The following is a 22,170-nucleotide window of genomic DNA, read 5'->3' as shown; positions in this document are numbered from 1 at the left end:
TATAGGGGCAAATGAGAACTTTCTGTTCTGTGTGTCTGTGTAAATAAGAGCACTTTACTGTAATGTGGCAATAAATGTGGGGAAAAAAATCCTGCCTGTAATTTTGGTTTGGCTTTGGCTTTACTAGGTTGCCTATCATATCTTAATTTAAAGCGAGTCCCCAGCAGGCCATCTTTAGTTGCATTTTATCTATAGTAAATATTTTATCACTACTGCAGACTTCAGTTAAAAATAGTGTGTGTCTGTTTATGTTTGTATTCAATTAAATTCAGGTATGTCTCTATAGAATGATCTTCATTGACAATCTCAGAAATACTGTTCAATGTCTCGCATGTAAGAAATATCTAAAGACTTGGTCTGAAGACTGCCCTGGTATTGTTTTATAATAACAAACTTAAGGATTTAGTTGCCATTTTAATAATGATACTGTTTGGATTTCCTCCAGACAAGTTTTAAATAATACAGGATGTCATAGATGTAGAAATGAGGTTTTGAATTGTACATAAAATGAAGAACACAGTTGCACAAAGTACATTAAGTAAAGGGCTTGCCAAACTTCGCAACAGCTGAAATTCCCTTAGCATTTTAAGTGCAACTCCATTTACAGTATTCAGAACTATTCAGCCTTGAGGTGACATAGCTTATACTTCTTACTCTAGTGAGATGTGGTACTGACTTCTAAATAAAAGCCATTAGTCTCAGCAGTGAGCCCATGTGTCTGAGAGATCCAAAAAGGATTTCAGATGTGCAAATGTATGTCAGAGCAGACACATCCCCCACTTCTCTTGTCCCATTCTTACAGCAAAGATGAACATGACTCTTTCCGTTGCTTTTCCAGACAACTATAATTTTAGTCTTGTCTGTGTTGAGTTTCAGTTGCTAAATCTTACTTGGCTCTTACTGTTAGCAAATTACTGGATAGATCTGTCTTTATCGACACTAGTTTGTCAGATGGAGATAGGAGTTAATGTTTAGAATTCTTCACTGACTGTATCAATAAACCTCAACTTCCCTAACATTTCTTTCTTTGCAAGGCATAGAAACAGACAACTTCTGTCCAAAACTTTCGGAATATGAAGTTATCTGAAAGTATGCTTTATCATTGGGCAAAAAGAGGAGTAGCTACGCTTCAACAGTATAGTGGCGTATATTGAGGACCAAGTCTCTAGCATTTTTCCGACTTCTTTGTTTCTCATGTAAATGTGGTTGGGTGAGTTTGTTTATTGAAACATCCCACCCCTACCCAGCAGACATCTGCTTGCCTGTTGTTAGCAACTTGCTGTTTATAGTGTGCTTTTAATTTAGGTTATCTTGATTATAAATAGACCTTTTAGTAAGATTAAATTTGGAATTAAAGTTTTCTTGTATTTCAGGGTGAACTTTAGTGCTGTTATGATGTCCCATCAATCCCTTTAATAAGAAGATTTTATGAAGTTTAAAACTATTGTTTTTATTTTCTTTAGTTTAGTTGTAGGAAGAATGTTTTGGTGACTACCCAGAAATGCTTTTTCTTTGTTTTTAATAGTGATTTGTGGATGTAGCTCTGAAAGATGAGCTAGTGATTATTTTTCCTACTCTGCTGTTACTATGTACAAATGTCTGATAATAGATTTATTAATGTTTGGTGTGCTGTAGTCTAACTTGCAGTCTAACAAACAGGCTGTATATAAGCTTGGGTAAAAAGAGCTATAGTCAAAACAAGCTGTTTAAAAAATATGTGGTATATTTAGAACCAGGTGAACTTCACATATATACTCATGTATGCTAACTTGCCTGTAGCCTCTTGTGCAACAGGTAGTGTTTATTTTGGTATTCTGAGAATTCTTCATCTGCGAGCCCTTCTATTTTTTCCTCTGTTCTTTTTAAGAGTATAACTAAAAACTACTTTAAAGATGTTTGTTAGCAAGACTTAAAGATTTAGTGTGGCTACATAGGTGCAATTTCCATCTAGATGTTTAAAGAAAAAAAGGAAAAACCTCTTGTTTTGTTTGTTTTTTTAAGATAAATACAAATTAGAAATACAATTTCCTCCCCCCACTCCCCCCAGGTTCTTAGTGTTTTAACATCCACTGGTCTGTGACTTTGGTTCTCCTTTCTGGTATTTGTTTAGGAGAGCTGGATGTTGGTTTTAATTGCTATAGGATTTGATCTTATGAGTTAAGAGTACACATTTGTTTGTGTTTTGATTTTATGTAGATCCCTTATAGTTAACAATGTTGTCAGAGAACTTGAATCTTTGGAGAGAACATTTTAGCTGTCTTCAATAATTTTGGTTTTTGCACTTCTTAAGTTGGCACTGCATCCCAGTACTCAATATACTTCACACTTTAACTTAATTTTGCTTTTTTAACTTTCATTGCTTTAAAGGAATATGATAGAGGTCTTCACATAAGCTGCTTTTAGCAATTTAGGCAGCTTAAGTTACTTTGAGTCTGTAAGGCTGACTGGTATCTGTTGACATATATTAGAAAATACTTATCATAATCTCTTGCGCATATGGATCTCAAGCTACAAATACTGAGAAGGGATAAATATGCATTGTGTGTGTCAGGTAGTCTGGGGGTTCATAACTTTCCAAGTGTGGTTGGGTTTTTTTGTAAGCCTGCCTGTGGATTCTCCAAGTGTAAATGGGGAAATGTGTGGCAATTCTTGCCAGGAAAAATGTTTTCACATTCTCCAGGCTGAAAGAGGAATTATTATTTTGCTGTCGAGTGAAGTGAGTTTTTTATTCAACTTGACTTTTTCACAGGAGTGCGTGGAAATACTGTTTCTGCATTTTGTAAACTCCAGCTAATAGTGTAGTGAGCTGAATATGTATCTCTGTGTTGCTTGAGGAGATTACTGTCCTAGTTCATATATTCAGAATTGGAGGAGTAATGTGATTACACCACTTGTTAAAGTTAATGCTTAGTTTGATTCTGTGTTGTTTTCCTTTAGGTTCTCTGTAAATTGATGTGAATAGTTGGTTAACTTGTTTTTTGCCTATGACCTTTATCTATTTCAGACTTTACCTTGGGTTTCATACAAGCTGTACTGAAAATCAGCTCCTTTTCTGATCGCCATGACAAGGCTCCGTGGCCTGTTCCTACAGTGGCTAGTTGTAACATTTTTAAGAAGAGAAGCTTTGTTGCTTAATCTTCTCTTCTGCTATTCCACAGTGGCTAGCCTTGAACTTTGCTCATGTGTTTATGTTCATGTCTACTCAGGATATGGTTTTTGAGGATGGTAGTGAAAATCTTAACAGGAATATGATTTTTGGTTGCATTTGAAATATACTGTGACTTTTAAAGGGTACATATGAATAAGACCAGTCAACATATCTTTTCCTGTAGTTCGTCTGTCTTATGGTTATATTTTCAGAAATACAAATGTTTAGAAATAGTATTTTGTTTTAGAGCTTCTATGAAGTGCTCCGAGATTCCTTAATGAAAAGGTCCTTACGCTACCAGTACTAGGCATAATCGGATATCTTCAGGACAGATCTTAAGCAAGGACCATCTCTTGTTTAAAGGGCCATGTGGAAAAAAGCTTGAAAAATTTGATATGCATGTCCTTCTAGTTTTGTTGAGGAGAAAAAAATTTCCACTTGGAAAATAAGCAAGTGTTTTCTGTTCGTTGCAATAGGAAAAATGAGCAGCCGTTGATTCTGCCCCCGCCCATAGAACAGTAATCTCTGTTTGGATATGCTCTGAGCCATGCTGTGTCGTGCCTTACTCCTGTTGCTAGTACATGGTAGAGTTCGGTATCTAATTCTGTTTCACCTATAATTGTCTAGAAATATTGTAAAGCACAGTGCTTGCTTTTTTTAATCCTACTTCCCATATAAATACGTATCGAATTTGGTTCTGTTCAGCTTAAATTATGTGTAGGGAAACATTGTTTTTAAATGCATATTTACCTTTTATAAAGAATTGCAGGGTAGAATATCTGGTAAAGATGAGGGAAGAGTAGACCACGGGTTGATGAACTCCTTACTGTTGAAAGAAGTGAGGGTTTTTTTCCCACCTCAGATTTACAGAACAGCACACAGTAAGGGTATAATTATATAAGCTTAGGTAGCTGAATAATTTCCATAGTTAAAAAAAAAACAAAACAAAACAAAGTCACCTTAAGATGCGCAGTTTAAACAAAGATTTTTTTTGTGTTGACCTATACAAAATTTAGACTGGCTCGATGTATAGTTGAAAGATCTAACTATGAATGTTCATGTAAAGAAACTACCTTGCAGTTGGTTGAAGTTTATTAATCATTGTCTTCTCAACATTGGCAGTTTCCTGTAATAAGAAATGTGTTTATTTTGAATTACTTGAAAAGGAATTTTGGCTGCCCAAATCCTTGGGGTAAAAGATAAAACTTTCTTTAATGTGGAGAGGGCTCACTCAGTAAAGAATCTTAAATTCTTGTTATTTTAATGGTACTGTATCTGTGGTAATGTCAGTAAATAGTAACCAATCTTATTAAGCTGGTTTAGTGCTGTTTCTGAATTTTCAAGCACAATCATGAAACAAGTCACTGAAAAGGGAGAGAGATATCTGAAAGTGGAATTGCATGTTTGTTTTATTGCATGCTTTACACAGAATGCTTGATATGAAAGTTTTCTCACTGTGTAAATCAAAGTTATTTTTAAAAAGAAAATTGGGGGAAAAGGGAATTCTGCTGTATGCATCTGAAAGGACCTCTGTCTTGATCAATGGCAGGGTTTAAATTGTGGATTTGTGAGTTTTAGTTGTGGATTCTCAAATGTCTTATGTGAGCCTGTCACAAATAATTTAGCAATATATACTTTTGCCAATAGAATGTCATAGTCAAAACTCTCCTTTTCTTTGCACTCCTATCCATAAATGGGAAATCTAGTTGAAATGGTGTTCTCTAACGTGGTGGGGCTCATGGGTCTCCGTTAACCTTGCTGAATGAATAAGACTGCACCGAAATTCTGTTACTAGCTGTGCTTTTCACTGTAGTTTGTGCTTGAGTAAGACTTGTGGATTTACTGTTCCCGATGGGAACCTGAACTCTGTGTAATTTTATATTCTTTAAGGTTCTGTTGTGTATCATACTTAAAGTCCTGACTGACATGTCACACTTGAATCTCTTGCTTCTACTAGGATTTGGGACATGGGCTACCTTTTGTTTTGGGGTTGGTTGTTTTTTTTTTTTTTTTTTTTTGGAAACCCAGAAATAAAATAAACTTTTGACCCATATCAAAGGTCATTTAAAGATTTAAATGGGATTCTGTTGTTCAAAGAGTTACCTACAGTACTAAAAGTTCTTCAGATAATCTAATTATAGATGTAAAGGATGACTCTACACCTGAGAGACCAAGGTTGGAGCAGCAGAGCATGTATGGAGAGCGGTCTTGGATGTATGGGTGAATCTGGTTGGGGTTTTTACATGTTTATGCGTGTCTTAGGTAAACTTCTAACTTCAGAATAACTTTTCAAAGCTCTCTATTTGCTGTATTACATTTGGGTGAATGACTAAAAGTTTGGTTTAGATAATTTCAGGGATGCCTTGGGATACCACTGTGGATTTTTGTTTTTAGTTCCTGAGTAATACATTTTTCGTGCAGTATTATCACCTTTTTGCAGTTCATGGGGAAAAGGCTTGGAAAGTAATGATGTTCTTTTAGCTTTGTGTTGAAGAACACGAGGCAGGTGCATCTAGTCATTTTTCTTTTAGAACATGCAGCTTGAGTTTTCAGAATGTCTTTTGAGGGTGTGGTTCAACAACATTATCTTTCAAAAGCTGAGCCTTTGTTTTAAGAAATCTGGAATTACTTTACTTCATGTAAAGTGGAAATAAAAAAAGCTTTTTAGGATTTTAGCTTTCACTGCTTGTCCACGGAGAAAAAGCTGTCCTTTTCCCCTCCTGTAATATTAGTTATACTGATACTTACCTTGGTGTAACTCTGATCACCTGTTGGAACTGTAGTTTTTAGAGGCTGCGTAACACTCTTCTGTATTTTGTGCAATGGTTATAAAAGATTAAGTCCTGGGAGGTAGTGGAGGAGAAATGGGCCAAGCATGCCTTTTCTTTCAACTGAGTAGGAGGCTGCAGGGTTTCCTGGTTGCATCATCTTTCCCTTGTTTGTAGCCCAGTGTGGAATAGGAACTTCTTCCTCTCCTCAGACCATGTTCCTCATCAATCCATCTTTTGCTTCAGCATTTGTTACTGGTTACAGTTTATTAACAGACTGTCCTTGGCTCTTTTTTTTTTTCCCCTTTTTTCCTTCCTTCCCTGCCTTTTAGCGTTATTCATATCCCTGGTTTTGTTCTGTGATGTAACATGCTTTTTGGGTTCAGGTAGTTAGGAAGTTTGGAACTGTTGATTATGGATATCTTTTGTGGCAGTCAAAAAATTACTTTGAACGTTAAAAAAAGCTTAAAAAAACCCCATAAAACAACTGTTTGGTACTCTAATTGATGTTGCTGAGTTAAGTTTTTCTGTGTTTAAATACCAGACTTGTCTGTTGTAAGACCTGGGACTACTCTTTTCGCATGGGCTTTAGAGTTGCCTTTATTTGTAAAAATAAAGCAACTTTTCCATGGAATGGTCCAGTTGCATTTAGTTCAAATATTGCAGATTTGGATATATTTAGCTTCAGTTAGCCCAGTAGATTCACTTAGCATGTAAACTGGGGTGATAGAGTACAAAGAAAGACAAAACCAAAATGTAAAGAGCCTGTAAGTTGAATTTCCTGCTGAAGGCATGTATCTGTCCTCAATGAGTATTACTTGCTTAAACAAGTTTGAAATTATAAGACTAAACTGTTCATCACTTGGCAAATAAATAAATAAATATATATAATAGGAGAGCACTGAGGGGGAAGTTCATGTTGATGCTTGTTTAATGAGGATGGCTTGGCCAGCCTTATTCAGATATTCCCAAGCACTCCCTTTTAACACAGTGTGAAAAATGTACTTTACAGCTACTGGCCACAGAGCTAAACCTGACAACTAGAGGCCAAGATGAGTGATTAGAATAGGGCAGGGCAGTGCCTCAGCTGCTGCGTACAGTTTTTGCAAGCAGAAGTATCTTGTCACTGAAATAATCATGCATGAAGGATCTTGTCCTGGCTCGATTTCTGAAAAATAGTGAAGTATTAGTCATGTGAGGATTAATTTTTTTAAACGTGCTAGAATGCAGTATTTAGGATTAAATCAATTTTAATTCATAAGTCATAGGAATTTAATATTAAATGTCAGCTGAGCCAGAATTGTCCTATTTCTTGTGAGTGCAGTATGTTTAAAGTTGATATACATAAAAATACATTTTTTTTTTCTTCTTACCCAAGGAAACTGACAGTTCAGTATTGTTTACAACTTAAAAGATGTTGCTGTAGCTTTTGTAGTAGCTGCTTAGCCTCCATAATGGGGGGTCCCAGGAAAAATACTGAACTGACTCAATTTTCTCAGGATATCTTGCAGTTGTTTTATGGTTTGGCATTTTTGAGGAGCACTGTATGCTGTGAAATCCTGTGTGGGATCCCAGGAAATCCTGACCAACTTTACATGGAGAGGAAAGACTTCAGTGAAATCTCTATAGTGTCATATTAAAGATGGAGACTGGTTTTGTCCCATACCTTGTCAAACTGGTAATGCAAGATTCTTCCTCTTTAATTAAGTACAACTGTATTCTCCTCTTGCCATAGTGGGTATGGGTGTGGGTAGGTTTCTTCACAGAGATGGACTCCAAAAATGGAGATGCCTAAAGCTACAACTAAGAAGTTGTGCTACTACTTACTGTATTAGTTACTAATCAAAATAGACTAGGCTGGGGGTGCAGGAATGTGGTAATTCATATTGTGAAACCCTTAGAATTCACTGATTCAGAGTGTAACTGAGAGGCATTTGTTTTTCTAACACCCTCCAAGTATTGTAAACTTATTTAAGGTAAACTGTTCTTCTGGAATATTAGTAGTTGGACTGGTACAGTATTGGAAAGGATTACTCTGTTATGGACCAGTCTCAACAGTCACAGTTCTGTATAAAATAGCCAGACACATCCCAAGTTGAAAAGCCTGTTTTTCAATGATGACTAAAGTTTTCCTGATACATATTTTAGCTGATCTTGTACATTTTCCCAAGTTGAACAGGCTTGGTATGGTTTTGAATACTTTTGTGCCTTATCTGCCCTTTCAGGGGACGTATTCATGTACATCCAAGAGCAGCTGAGGTGGAACTCTGCATAACCACCACAATGAAAAGATTCTAGCCATGTGATGGAAGAAAGTTTTTCTGCCACCATTGCATATGAATAGATGCTAAGTTTCATGCAGGTCTGAAGAGTGCTTCTGCATTTCCTATGCTTGCTGCTAGGCAGCTGTTACCTTACAGCTGTTGTAATGGTGCTGCTTTTGGACTTCTTTACTCAGACGATTCACAATGTTACTTGAGTAGGGACAACATTTTAAAAGTATTTTACAAAGACAAGAGAAGAAAATAGTGTTTCTAGTTAGTGTTCAGTTTGTTCATTTCTTGTTAATCCTCTGTGCATGCTGTTAAGTTGCAGGGTTCGCCCCTCCAGTTCAGTATTTCGAGAAAGCCTTTGGGGAAAAAAAATAAGTACTTTGGTATAGTTGTTCACTGGCTTGATATGTAATCTTTGATACACATCTCTAGCTTTAGAAGTAGTTTAAAAGTCTGTGTTAAAAAGGCTATGGTGAAAATGGGTAGTGTCCACTCTGGGTTAACTGAAAATATACCCTGTGTGATCTACCATACTTTGAACAAGCTTCAGGTGCTGACAATGATTTGTTAAGGTTGATGAAAAGATTAACAAACTACCTGGAGAAATTATGGATGCTTAATCTTTCAGTGATCGCAAGGCTAGTTGCGCTACAGCAAGATGCTCAGCAAACTGCAGGTTGTTAGCCTGAAAGAGGAGTGACTGGATGAAATTTTCTTGACTTGTGTAAACAACTTTACATTCTCTTTCCTTAATTTCACAGACCTACAAAGAAATTGTAGGATGCAGCTGTGGCTTAGTTTTGACTTCCAGCACATTACCAGCTAACAGTCTTGTAGATATCATTTGTTGCATATATGGCTATTGTGTTCACTGTGTTGTATGGAGGCCTAATTAATGGTGGAGCTTGGAAGATGCTTGGAGATCGGCATGTGTACCTTGCAATGCAGAGTACAGTATGTAATCAGTGATTGTTGGCTCTCCAGTGATGCACACACACACTTTTGCATGAGGCTTTACCCCTAGTCTTGTATACATAACAGCACTGTTTTGCTGGGTTTAGAGCAAATTAAATTCAAGAGTATAGGCGGTAATGATTTTGCTGGTCTGGGTGGTTTACGCAGGCTGTAGTTAATGATTTGAGTGTAGGTGGCTCCTGCTTGCCTGTCTTCAGCCTATGCTTTGCTCTGTGTACTAGGGTTTACAGGTTCGTTTTCCAAACTGTTCTGTAGCGTGTACAAAGTTTGAGCGCTGATTAGTGTGGTGAAAGGAAGACCTCTGATCCTTCAAGGAGAGAGAGGCTGGATCCAGCCGTGTTTGGATTCCAGTACTTTTACACCCCACACTCCAAATAGGAAATGTCTATCAGAAATGTGTTAGATCAGGGAGGGGGAGCTACAGGAGGGAGAACATGGAACTGATGTGTTTCTACCTCCCTTTTCCTGTTACTTCTGCATTCCTCTTGTAAAGCTGCCAGATACCACCCTTCTTCATTTATGTTTTCTTGCACTTCAGCATGCAGCGCTTCCTGAAAGCGCCTAGCAATGAAGTCCAGATTTAGTGCTTTGTAGTTCAGGCTCAGTGAACACTGCATTATAAATTTAAGCAACTCACTCAGGATGGTAACTGGAAACCTACTTATTACCATGGAGACTTGGTCTTACTATAAGCTTTTCCATTTTGCTCTTGGGCATATGTTTGGTACCTACTGGCTGTGAGTTAAGAGTTCTTTTGCTCATTGCTTGTCAAACACTGAGCAGTTGATTCTACTTTCAGCTCCAAAGTGGACTGGCAACAGTGAGTTTCATTCCAGAGCAGTAGCATTATGCAACTGTAAACACTTTAATTGCCTGTTTAGGATTGAGCAGCATTAATGACAAAGCCTAGATAGGTCAATCCAAGAAGTAAGCTTGAAGAATACTGTACTAAAAGAGGGCTGAAATGATAAAAAGTTACTCAGGTTTAGTATTAGTCACTGACTGCCAGCTGGCAGCAATATTCATTTGAGTGTTTTCATGCAGTGTTACAGTTTTTGCTAGAAAAAAAAGGTATGTTTTTTGAGTCAAGGAAAACAGAAACTTCTGAGAGTTGACCAAAAGTGGTATTAAATGTTTTAAAATATCTCAATGCCACTAGTTGGAATGTGAGAGTTCTTTTGATAGTAAAGCAATCTGCACCTGTGTTTTGGTAGTGGTCTTTGGAGTTATAAAACATGTTATGCAAAAGGAGAAACAGGAAAGGAGGTTGATACATTAATTGTATTATAAACTCACTCTGGCAGGTAGTTAGCTCTAGTTGGGAAAACAGCTACTTTGAGTGTCAAAAACCTTTCAATGCTCTGAAACACAAGAGTTTGACTAACTGTATTTTAATATTACTGTAAGTATTTTCTCACAGTCCCTTTTAAGTTGTTGGGGTTTTTGAGAACAAAAGATAAACTTATTTCATAGAACTGATTCTTTTAATGCTTAAAATAAGTTTTATGTTTCCGGGTTGGAAAATCCAGGCTGCTTGATACTTACTGGAAATTAATTTCACTAGGTAAAAACCAAAATATTTTTCTTTACACGCTCTAGACTGATTTTTCTCTTTCCCATTAGCACATGCCAGAGATATGGAAAGTTTGAAAGCAGTCTGACTTAATACACTGAACAGGCAAAGCACGTTTTGTTGGTTGGTGTTTCTTCTGGATTTGTTGCTGTTAAAGTGTGTGTAACTGTTTTCTTGGAAGGCTGGATTTAATGATTAAAACACATCAATTCTTTTCAGTTTTAACTCTAAATGCCCTTGAATTATTTCATAAATCTGACTGTTAGCTTAAAAAAAAACCAAGCTAAACTGGTGTGACTTAATAGGTACAAAAATTTGCTTGCTAGGAACTTCCAAATATATTGGGGACATTGGTCACTGTGTGCTACCTAAAACCCCTAGGTTTAAAATGAAGTGGCTATGGAATACCCTGTTAAGCTTAGATATTTAGATTTTCTTTGATTGTTTTAAGACTGTATACTTGTCATTTTCATGCATGCATCATTTGGAATAATTGCAGTTTATATGTAATGTAAATAGCATGTTGGAAACTTATCTCAGATTCCCTTGGTTTCTCATCCTTGATGGCCTGTACTTTCCCCAGTTGTTCTTCTCATGCTTTCTTCAGCTTCTCAGATTTTTGTGTGGGTTGTTTGATATGCAGGCTACAGAACAGAATGTTAACAGTAAAACAAAATATTACTTGGAGATTAAACAGATAAATTCCACTCATGTATTTCTGGCAGAGCTGTTCCTAAAGATGCAACAGTTGCATCTTCATCCTTGAATTGCCAGAAGATACTACTTTAATAGTATTTAATAATATTTTCTTTGAATTTAAAATATATTTCATATTTTTTTAATATCTTTTCATTCTTTAAATAAGCTTTCTGGTCATCTTTTTGCCTATAATCCGTGAATCCTTATGTACTCAACAGTGGTGTTGTGTTTTGTAGTGGAATAAATTTTTTTTTTCTTGAGCAAATCCCAAGCAAACTTACAGCTCTCTGTCTGCAATCGTAGTAGCAAAGAGCATCCCTAATACACAGCTTATGTTGGTAGACTTTCAGGGATTATTTCTGTTTCTTTCAAGTTTTTCCCTAAGTTAAATACTGACTTCCTTGTCGTATAGCATTTATTGGTTTGTGATGTACTATCTGTGGAACCTATAAGTCACACTTGTAATAAACATGAAGAGAACCCGTTCCCTGAAAGCTGTAATGTTTCTGGACTGCGATCTCGCAAGTAGTAACCAAGTGGCTGTGAGCTCGGACATCAGAAATGTACAGGCTTGACAGCTAGACACCAGATGATCCAACTTTTGGAAGGATGTTTATGTTGTGGCCTCTGAAATACTAAAGGTTGAAGGTCAGTTCTGAAGGTTGATGTAGAAGAAATGCTATTGCTTTAAAAATTCGTGGAGTTTGTGGACAAAACCCCCCCCAGAAAAGGTATTACTGAACAACAACAAACTTACTTTCTCTCAATTTAGCTTTTTGTTGAGAGTATTTCTGGCAGCAAGAGTGTCATATTTGTAATGATTCAGTTGGTTCAGAAAGTTACTTTCTTCAGTAAACATTTCAGTTTAGTATAGAGTACGAGTGTTTGTCAGTACGTTCTAATGTACTTAGTATATTTGGCACTCTCTGACTCTGTTGTACATGCTCTAAAGTGCTTATTCTGAGTCCCGTTCTTGTCAGTCCTCAGAGTTGGGTATTTATTACTTTGATGGCAACCAGAAGCAGAGCAGAACTTCCTTCTGATGTTCTCAGTCTTCTCCTTAATGACATAATAAGTAATATGGCTTTGTGGATAAGTAGAAAAATTTCTCAGGGTTTTTCTTTTTCCTTTAATTCTTTCTGTACATTCATCTAATGCCAAGGAAGAAATTGAGACAACTCAAACTTTTTTGAGATGATAAAGTTACAAATAGTTTCTCTCCTTTGGAACTGCTTGAGGAAATCACAAGTTGTCTACTGCCGAAGGCAAGTATTAAAACTAGAAAGGACGTGTCTTTTGGCAGTGTCAGCTGAAACTAAGGACATTCAAGTGTTCTTTCTTAGGCAGCTTATGGGACTCAAAGCAACTACATTTTGTCAAAACAAACAGCAATGGAGGTATTATGCAATGCCAGAAATGCGTGTCAGTCTGTTTATGCAGCAGCAATATAAATTCCTGTGTGCATTGTTCTTTTGGGGTCATCTGACAGTGTGATGGTTCGTGTCATGATTACGATATATTTGTGCTACAATTTATATTTGCACAGAAGTATGCCATGGAATAGAACTGCATGTACTGTAGTCATTTGAAGAGTGAATAGGCTTCCTTTCAAATATACAGCTGTTTTTCAGAAGATGAAGCTCATGCATGTCTTAGGTACGAAAATGTGTATTAATGCTCTACAGTGATTTTATGTTGAGAAGGGATGATGAAACAGTGTCCCGTAGTCCTTAACTGCTTTCTTTATCCTGCTTTCAAGACTTGAGGTAGAAACCGGAAAAATATAGAATTTTCCATGCAGTCCATGTCCTTTGGAGAATTGTGTAATGTCTATGCTTGTAAATTTTGATGTTGTCATTTTGAGGGGTTTTTTAATTATTTGTTTTGAAAAGGGGAGAAACCCACCAAGAAAACATGTTCAGATTGAGCTCTTTTGCGAATACTTTGAGTCTATTAGTACTTCTAGTAGTTTCAGTAGTACATAATGATCTAATACGTAAAGGTAAGTAAGGAAGTCTTGTGGAGAACTGCAGCTTTGGGATCGCGTTCTGGTTTACCTAGGCTTGTATTGGAGCAAAAGGGATGTGATGTGTGCTGTCAATTGGGAGTCTTGGAAGTCTGGGAGTCTTGGAAGCTCCCACGGGTGGGACACTGAAGGTACAGGAAAAGTTCGGCCATGAAGAAACGTTCTGCAGGGAATGCTCAGAGTAAATTTTTCCATCCGCTTCTGTGAAGCTTGAAGTAGGTTTTTGCCTTTCTTGGTTTACCTTGCAGTCAGGAACCTTTTGTAGTTTATTTTGTGTGTTTAAAAGTTCCAGTAGCTATATTTACAGACCAAGTTGTTTTAGTAAGTGTATTTCCAGGGATTTTTACTTTAAAATAATAGGCCAGGTTTTTTTAAGGATGCAAATGAAATACTGCAGTGAAATATTTATGTGAGTGTAATTAAGTATGTTAAAGAAATCAAATAATTTTCTTTTTAGGGATTGAAAAAGGAAAAGGAATTAAGACTTTTTTTGCAGTCATTTGCTGATTAACTAGGGGGACTATTCTGAATCTTTTTTTCCAATGAGCAGATTTTTATTTAGGAAGAGGGATTGTGGAGATGGATTCTGCATCTGGGATGGTGGTATTACTATCTTTTCCTTAGCAACTTTTAAAAGCCTAATACATGAGTAATTCCTAAGGAGTTCACTGTAGGTATATGTTGCACAACATATTTTTTTTGTCTTTTCAGTGACATGTATGTTTTAGAGTAAAGTTTACCAAATTAATCTTGGAATTTGCAGACAGTGTCTTTTGGCTATGCTTATTTTAGCGGCGTGTTAGAATTTGCAGATGTGAGAGTGTATATAGCTGATGTGTCTTTTTGTTTGTAAGCATGTGTTTTCTGTCACTCTGAATTTTACTGCAAAACAGCTTTATCTTAAGCTTTTACTTGATATGTAGCTACTGTTTGTTAAGCAGTGTATCTTGCAGACTTTGGAAAATTTAGAGAAGCAGCTTTTCTGCACACGGTGTGTTTCCACAGTATGTTCTTCTTAGTTGGCCATTTGTCTTGATCATCTTGTCTTGATCGTCACCAGTGCAGCTGTACTAATCTACTGTTTATTAGATATGACTCTTGGTTTTTAGAGTGTTTTCCTTATTTTAGACAACAGACTAGTTTATTTACTAGTGTTTCAATGTTTTCTTTTACAAGTGCTTCTGAAGTGCTCACTGGCCATTGGGGTGGCCGATATGTATTTATTTTCACATCCTAAGTGGCAATGATGACACGAGGGGTGTTTTTTCCCATTTCCTACAAAGCCCTCTTCTAAAGCATGGACTTGTTCACATTCACATTTACTGTTAATAATAATTTCTACTGTGGTTCAGATTACAACTCAAAATTTGCCAGAGTAAGTAGGTAGATAACCTTATGCTCAGTATTTGCTTATAAATGTGGTGTATAGTTGTATCTTTTATTCTATCCAGAATATGCTCCCTGAGTGGACAGAAAGTTTAAATGCCTTTTATGTTGAGTATTTTTAGTGAGGCTGTGGATAGAGAGTGGAAATGGTTTAGGATGTAGTGGCTCTTTCAGATACTCAGTACAATCATATCTTCCTGACAGAAACCCCAGAATGTATAAATACATTCTTTAATTTAATTGACTAGTCGCAATGTTCACGGTAGTAATAAATGTGCAGTAACTGCTGTGAGCTAGCTTAATTCCTGTTCCCTGATGACTTTTCACTCTATGTACTATTTCACTTTGGTTTGGTTTTGTTTGGTGAAAGCTTTATTGAATTTGAAGGGAAAGCCTTTGAGGGCTTTGAGCCCAAGGGCTCAGCTTTTTGAAAATTCTGATTCTAATCCTCTGAGACTTCTAGCAGGACTATAGGGAAAGCGCTGTTTCAGTTCTGTTCTTAGAGGTTTGAAAGTAGGTATAAATGAAATCCCTGTATGTAGCTTAAGTAAATAAATACCCATAAAGGTCTGAGTCCTCCAGTGGTGAAGCTTCAAGGATGCTCTATTACTATGAAGAAGTAAACTGTGTGTTCTGGTAGATGCCAGGGTTATGCATTGTCTCTCTCAGTTAAATACTGACTTGAAATTTGACATGTTTTGCTAGGTTCTGCTTTTGCTTAGTGCTCTGGTATTTTTCATGTCTCCCTCAGCAGTCATTTAAAAAAAACCAAACAACAACTCTTTGAAACAATAACAAAGTGCATTACAAATAGGCTTTTCCCTTTGCTTGCCAGGGATGCCCCAACTCAGATAATTGCCTTTATCATTTAAACTCAGGGGTTTAAATGATCCCAACCCCCATCTGGCTGGGATGCCAACTCAGATAAGAGACCAACAAGTTCTCAAAAGTACTGGTCAAACATCTTTTTTCTTTACATTTGACAGTGTAACGGTTTTAAGTGCTTGAACTTAAGTTTGTTTAGCATGACTATATAACTGTATTGGCTTTAGACATCTGAAATGAATACTTCAAGGAATCATGTCAAGTGTTCATATGAATCTACTCTCACTATATCCTGATATTTGATGTGCTTATATTTCTGTCTGGTTTATTTCAGGAATTTGCAGCGCTTACGAAAGAGCTAAATGTATGCAGGGAGCAGCTGCTTGAAAGGGAAGAAGAAATCGCTGAACTGAAAGCAGAAAGAAATAATACGAGGGTTAGTTCCTTGTCTTCTCCAAGATTACTGTTATTAAAGCATCCAGCTATGTGGAGAAAAACATTGAATATTGAACTTGAAAAGCTAGAAGTATTTTTTCCCTGATACTGGCACATGAATCCCCCTGGAAGTGTGAACGTGTGTTGATTAAGAAAGTTTGGAAGCTTATGCACAGCTCCAAATACTGCTGTGCAGAATCCGGAAAAGCTTGTAAGACTGCACTGCTATCTGTCATTCAGCTTTCTTGTTAAAGTTTTGTAATAATACAACACCCGAGATCAGAGGAATAGAGCGCGCAAGCTGTAGTGGTGTGTTCCAGCAGCTTACACTGCTGCCAGCAGAACAGTTGCTCTCCGATTTAGAGCATTTCCTATGTGTACCCTTTTGACAAGCATGCAAGTCCTCAGATTGGTGGCAGAACTGAAAAGACCTGGTTAAGTAGAAACCTCATGTAAAAACTAGACTGAAAGAGAGAAGTAGGAAATGCATTAGCTCTGATATAACTTCTAACATGGGTGAAGTGTTAAAAACAGGTCCTTATGCTTGGTGCAATAGTCTTTGGCTCTCAGGTTTGAGGTTTAGAACTCAAAACTTGATGTTTTAGGAGGCAAAGTTTTCTGTAGCTATGCAGAACAGGAATAAACATTGGGGTTTTTGTTTGTTTGTTTTGTTTTAGCTATTACTGGAACATTTGGAGTGTCTTGTCTCCAGGCATGAGCGATCTCTCAGAATGACTGTAGTAAAGAGACAAGCTCAGTCTCCAGCAGGAGTTTCTAGTGAAGTAGAAGTTCTCAAAGCACTAAAATCTTTATTTGAACACCATAAAGCCCTTGATGAAAAGGTAATGCAATATGGTAGCTACCATCTCATCTTGTCCCTTCTTCCTTTTGTGTGGACCAGGCAGTTGTTTGTACTAAAGTTGTAGAAGTCAGGTTCTCTGAAACTTTCTCTGTACTAAGATAGTGGCTTTGCTATAACTGCATCAGTAACTGCCTTCCTAAATTAGTATGCTGCACTAAAGCAAGGTGCTGTAGTTTATTCTAGTATGTCATTAACTGTGCTAATGTAAACTAAGCGTGGTTTAGGGGCAATATATTTGTTGTAGTAATGCATACATTTGCTTCCGCATATAATATCAGGATTTAGCTTTCTGATTATGTAATATGAGACACGGACTAGAGAGAACAGGAGGAGAGGAATCTGCTTACGCCGTAATATCAAATAAAGCTCAATTAAAGGAACTCCGCCCTTTAGTTGTGCCTGATGTTGGCAGCAGGATATGCAAGTGGTAAAGTTTACTGTGAATTTTGCTGCTGTAGTTTGCCTAACTCTTGTGACCCTTGTATATGAAGTAATTATTTTAAGTAGGATTCTATCTCTTCTTCTGTGTTGTAAATAAGCAACAGCATACACACTCTGTGCCTTAAAAAAGGATAGGCAAATTCTGGATATGTTTAATTCTTGCCTAAATGTACAGGTCATGTTGAGATATGCTTATGCTTAAGATCTGCTTATGACAAACAAGGAAAAGCTAGATTTTCAGTTATGCATTTTTTCTCTAGAAGGTTTTTTGTAGCATTGTTGTAATTAGTACTGACTCAAGATTAAGCAGGTCTCTAAGTGTAATGGAAATAGTGTCATTTTGTATCTGAAAGGGCATGGCAGCATGGCAATAAGTAAAATTATTTTAATTTGATTTCAAGTTATTTGAAATTACTTTTTCAGGTAAGGGAGAGGTTACGAGTAGCACTTGAAAGATGTAGCTTATTGGAAGAAGAACTAGGTACTACGCATAAAGAGGTAGGTTTCTCTTTTTAAAAGAAGTCTTAATGCGTGAATTGTGGGTGTTTAGTCAATATTTGTACACAGTAATTTATTCAGTTATTAAGGTTCACTTTCACTTTTTCTTTAACCACATAGGATAACTATAATTTTTAACTTAGTCACTTTTAAAGAGCAGGAAAGGAAAAACAAAGAAACCTACCCTCCCCCCCCAATCCCAACAAAAAGAGTTCCTGTGGCTTTAAAATAAGAATTTTTGGGTTGCAATGACATAAGTTTTTGAGTGCCTGTGCCATATTTTATTAATACATACCTTGCAGCAGAATCAGTAATTGTTATTTTGCTCCTTTGCTTTTACAGCTGTTCCTTATATTATTAGTGAGAAAGGAATTGACTTGAAACATATGTATATAAACTTTTCTTTTCTTTTAGTTAATGATTCTGAAAGAGCAAAATAATCAGAAGAAAACACTTCCAGATGGGATGCTGGATATAAATCATGAACAGGAAAATACACCAACTACAAATGGGAAGGTACAGCTATTTACTTTTTTTAGCTGATGTCTGATTTTTTAATTGTTAACTGTAATATTTTAGTTTTAAATGATAATAAAAGATTTTTGAGTGATGGTTTAATTAAAAAGTCTGTTAACACTATTTCAATTTTTGCAGTCTATCCAATAATAAAATTACCATGGGGGAGGGGTGTTTACAGGTGAGTAATGGTTTGTTTTTCCAATTTCTGTGTAACATGCAAATACCTTTTTTTCCCTGTTTAATAGCGATCCTCTGATGGTTCTTTATGCCACGATGAGAACCTTGCTAAAGTGATTGAACTGCAAGACATCATAGATAAGCAGAACAAAGAGCAGACACAAATGAAAGAACGTCTCACTGCTTTGTCTAGCAGAGTAACAGAGCTGGAAGAAGATCTTGACACAGCTAGAAAAGACTTAATAAAATCTGAAGAAATGAATACAAAATTACAGAGAGATGTACGAGAGGTGAGGAGTCAACTGTCAAAATGCGGCTAGTCACAAATGCAACTGCTTTATAAAATTTCAGTGTTATTGGTGCTCAGTTGCACCTTTATGCTTTTGAATGTCTTTGGTTTGACAGGTGAGAAGAAAATTGTTTAGAGCATATGGTGCTACTTTTTCAGTTGCTTAAGAAAACTTGTCTTCAGAATAAATCTATTACTAACTAGATATTTTACGAATATATTAAATTAGAGATTTAGTATTGCGAACTTTAACATGTTCTTGAAAAGATGCTCAGTCTTGTCATAAATGCTAAGCTTATTCATGAAGTTTAAATTTTTTGTTTTTAAAGATGTATGTGGTTGAGGAATCACTTTAATGTCAGTGGTGTGATTGACAGTTCCTGTTACTGATCAGTCACTGATCTCCAAGGTCCTATGTACTGCAGTGTACTGTGTCCTTATTAAATAGAAAGGGAGCTTAGTTAAATCCAAGAACACTCTCTGACCATCCCCAGGAAGTAAAGATTTGCTGTGTTTGTGCCATTGAAAAGGTAAGTAGCAGATCTGTGGTGTCATATAATAAAGACCAGTCTTTATAAGCGTTCACTGTTTAAAAAAAAAAAATAAATCGTTGAACTTGTAAGCCTAAGTGAGACTGTTCTTTCTACTTTGTTTTTTTACTGAGAGAAATAACAGAGTATATCTGATTTTTATTTTTTTATTATTATTTTTGGTTTGTGGTTTTTTCCCCCCAGTTTGATAACGAAATAATTATTCCTTCTATTCTAAATTCTATCTTGTGTCTTGCATAGACTATGGCCCAAAAGGAAGACATGGAAGAGAGAATTACAACTCTTGAGAAACGCTACCTCGCTGCACAACGTGAAGCTACATCTGTGCATGACCTCAATGATAAACTTGAAAATGAAATTGCCACTAAAGACTCCATGCATCGACAGGTTGTAATTTGAAATAAGATAAAGTACATTTTGCTCAGCATAAAACTATGTTCATACTGTTCTAAATGTTCATACTGTACTAAAGCACTTTGCTTTTAGGAAGATAAATATCGTCTGTAATGTGCTATTGATAGCGATTGTTTTTCAGTAACTGGAGGAGTGCATTGTACAGAGTTTTACCCTGGAAATGAAGATGAGACAGTTTACTGGAGAGAGGAAATGGTTCTCAGCATTTTAGTGCACTTGATCGTGGTGCAGCAGGGCTGTTGTCCCTATTAATTGTGGATTTTTAAGTTGTTATATGTATATCCAAGCATCTTTAGTTTCAAGTGTGAGAATTACTCATTTTAAGCTAAAACAGTTTTAAAATTTGCTTAGTGATTTTTATAGCCTATAATAGAAGTAAACGTTGCCTTACTGTGGGAGGAAATTTGACATATGCTTGACATGAAGTAGTCCCAACTTAAAACCAGAAATGGTTGTTTAGCCAATCACTTTCTAACTCGAGGAAGCCAGGCAACTCTTAGTCAACAAGAGAAGTCCCTCTTAGTATAGCTTTTAAAAGAAGTTGTACACACTTTAAATAAAAATAAATTTTGCAGTAATATGCATAGTGTTATTTAAAATATGGAGGAATTTTTTCCTTGATGTAACTCAAAGTCTTAGCACAGCCTTGACATTGAAAATTCACAACTTGTTCTCTGCCGCTTCCCATACTGTAACTATGTCGATTTGGTGATATAGTTGCTTTCAGAATACACAAAATTGTCTGCAGAAAAAAATCTGTAGAGAAAAAAGTTCTCTCGTGTAATGAAGGGGAGGATGTCACATCTTTGGTTATAAAACCAGTTTTGGACAGTTTGTTCTCCATAGGTAAAGGCAGTAAGCTGTATCCTTACGTTCCTCTTTGAGGAAAATTAATTACTATTTTAACACTAAACATTTGCTGATCATAATCCTGTGCAGAGTGAAGATAAGAATAGGCAATTGCAAGAACGACTGGAACTAGCTGAGCAAAAGCTGCAGCAAACTTTGAGAAAAGCTGAAACTTTGCCGGAGGTGGAAGCTGAGCTGGCACAGAGAGTTGCAGCACTTTCAAAGGTGAGTCAGTTGGACAGTGTCCTCAAGACTGTCTTCTCTGTTACTGTCCTGCTACAGGAAATCTGTTCTTGAAGTGTTGGGATTGTTACGTTGTGTTTCTGTTTTTCCTCCAACTAGTTGAGAAAATGTTTACCCTTGTTTTCTGCGTTTTCTGTTCATCTCTATGAACACACTCTCATTTACCTTTTTTTTTTTTTAACTTCTGCTCTTTGGAACTTGAGCAGGTTTTCTGTTAAGTCTGTTACATTATGAAAATGTCTCTCTGAATTATTATTTTGTTGCTTTTTATTAAAATGTATTCAATAATAGGCATAAAGTCTTCTAAACCAAGAACTATTTCTGAAGGGGAAACCCAAATTTCTTCCACTGTTAACCAAGTGAGGAATGTGGGGAGAGAGAAAAGTAATGGTACTCATTAGGATTTGTAGAAGGCTGCAAATGGAATAATGAAGTCTGAAGAATTATATGTAGTAACTACAAATGAGCCTTTTCAAGTGTGTGTGTGTGTGTTTTCTTTTCAAGTCTCAGTTTCATTTCTTTCCCTGTTATCTTTCCTGTCCCTAACTGGCTCTGTAGTCTGACCTTTTGTCTCCTGGGAACTCTGCTGCTAAAGAGGCTAAAGTATTGGAACTTACCACCAAGCTTAGGAAGGTAGAATTTGTATATTAGTCCTTGTTTCTGCTTGCTGCTTTCTGCTTTGTCATGATTACTAACAAAGGGTCATGTTGTCTAGGCTAGTGAGGAAAAGCTGAAAATGCATTTAATTTTCTTTTTTAAATTCTTGGGGATTTGAATGAACTTCTGCTGTTGCAAGTTCATTCGCAAATAGTAGTTGATTCATGGTACTTAGGGGTGAGAGGCTTCATCATTTTGTTACCTACCATATGAACTCTCTTAGTACGTCCTTCTAGGGACAGAAAGGCATCTGTTCTGCATTGTGTATTACCATAAATGGCAGTTGCGCAAAGCATGTTAGATATATTATTGTGCTTCAATGTTTCTATGCTTCTGAAACCTTTTTAAAAAAAAAACAAATTCTAATTTTGTTTTCAAATTGACAGGCTGAGGAGAGACATGGCAACATAGAGGAACGACTGAGACAGATGGAAGCACAGCTAGAAGAAAAGAATCAAGAACTGCAAAGGGTACCATAGATATTTTTGGCAAAGATACAAAGCTGAAAGAAAGAATCTAATCCCCTTCGTGGTTGCCTGCCATTCAGCAAAGCTGTTTTTAT

The 22,170-nt window shown here is 36.5% G+C and overlaps 1 protein-coding gene across 4 annotated transcripts in view; it reads left to right on the top strand.

The window, feature by feature from the left end:
• The window catches only part of PPFIA1 (PTPRF interacting protein alpha 1), a 61,366-nt gene that overhangs the window by 6,504 nt on the left and 32,692 nt on the right, over positions 1-22,170 (top strand). For all 4 annotated transcript variants that reach the window (XM_072864330.1, XM_072864329.1, XM_072864333.1 and 1 more), the window contains exons 3-10: positions 16,008-16,109; positions 16,786-16,950; positions 17,835-17,909; positions 18,324-18,425; positions 18,674-18,895; positions 19,686-19,832; positions 20,799-20,933; positions 21,995-22,078. In XM_072864330.1, coding sequence (XP_072720431.1) covers positions 16,008-16,109; positions 16,786-16,950; positions 17,835-17,909; positions 18,324-18,425; positions 18,674-18,895; positions 19,686-19,832; positions 20,799-20,933; positions 21,995-22,078 — 1,032 coding nt within the window. The remainder of the gene's footprint in view (positions 1-16,007; positions 16,110-16,785; positions 16,951-17,834; positions 17,910-18,323; positions 18,426-18,673; positions 18,896-19,685; positions 19,833-20,798; positions 20,934-21,994; positions 22,079-22,170) is intronic.

This window comes from Ciconia boyciana, chromosome 6 (genome assembly GCF_034638445.1).
Source record: "Ciconia boyciana chromosome 6, ASM3463844v1, whole genome shotgun sequence".
In the NCBI taxonomy this organism is placed as follows: domain Eukaryota; kingdom Metazoa; phylum Chordata; class Aves; order Ciconiiformes; family Ciconiidae; genus Ciconia; species Ciconia boyciana.
Note: the sequence above shows the minus strand (reverse complement) of the source record. Positions and strands in the feature narration are given on the sequence as shown.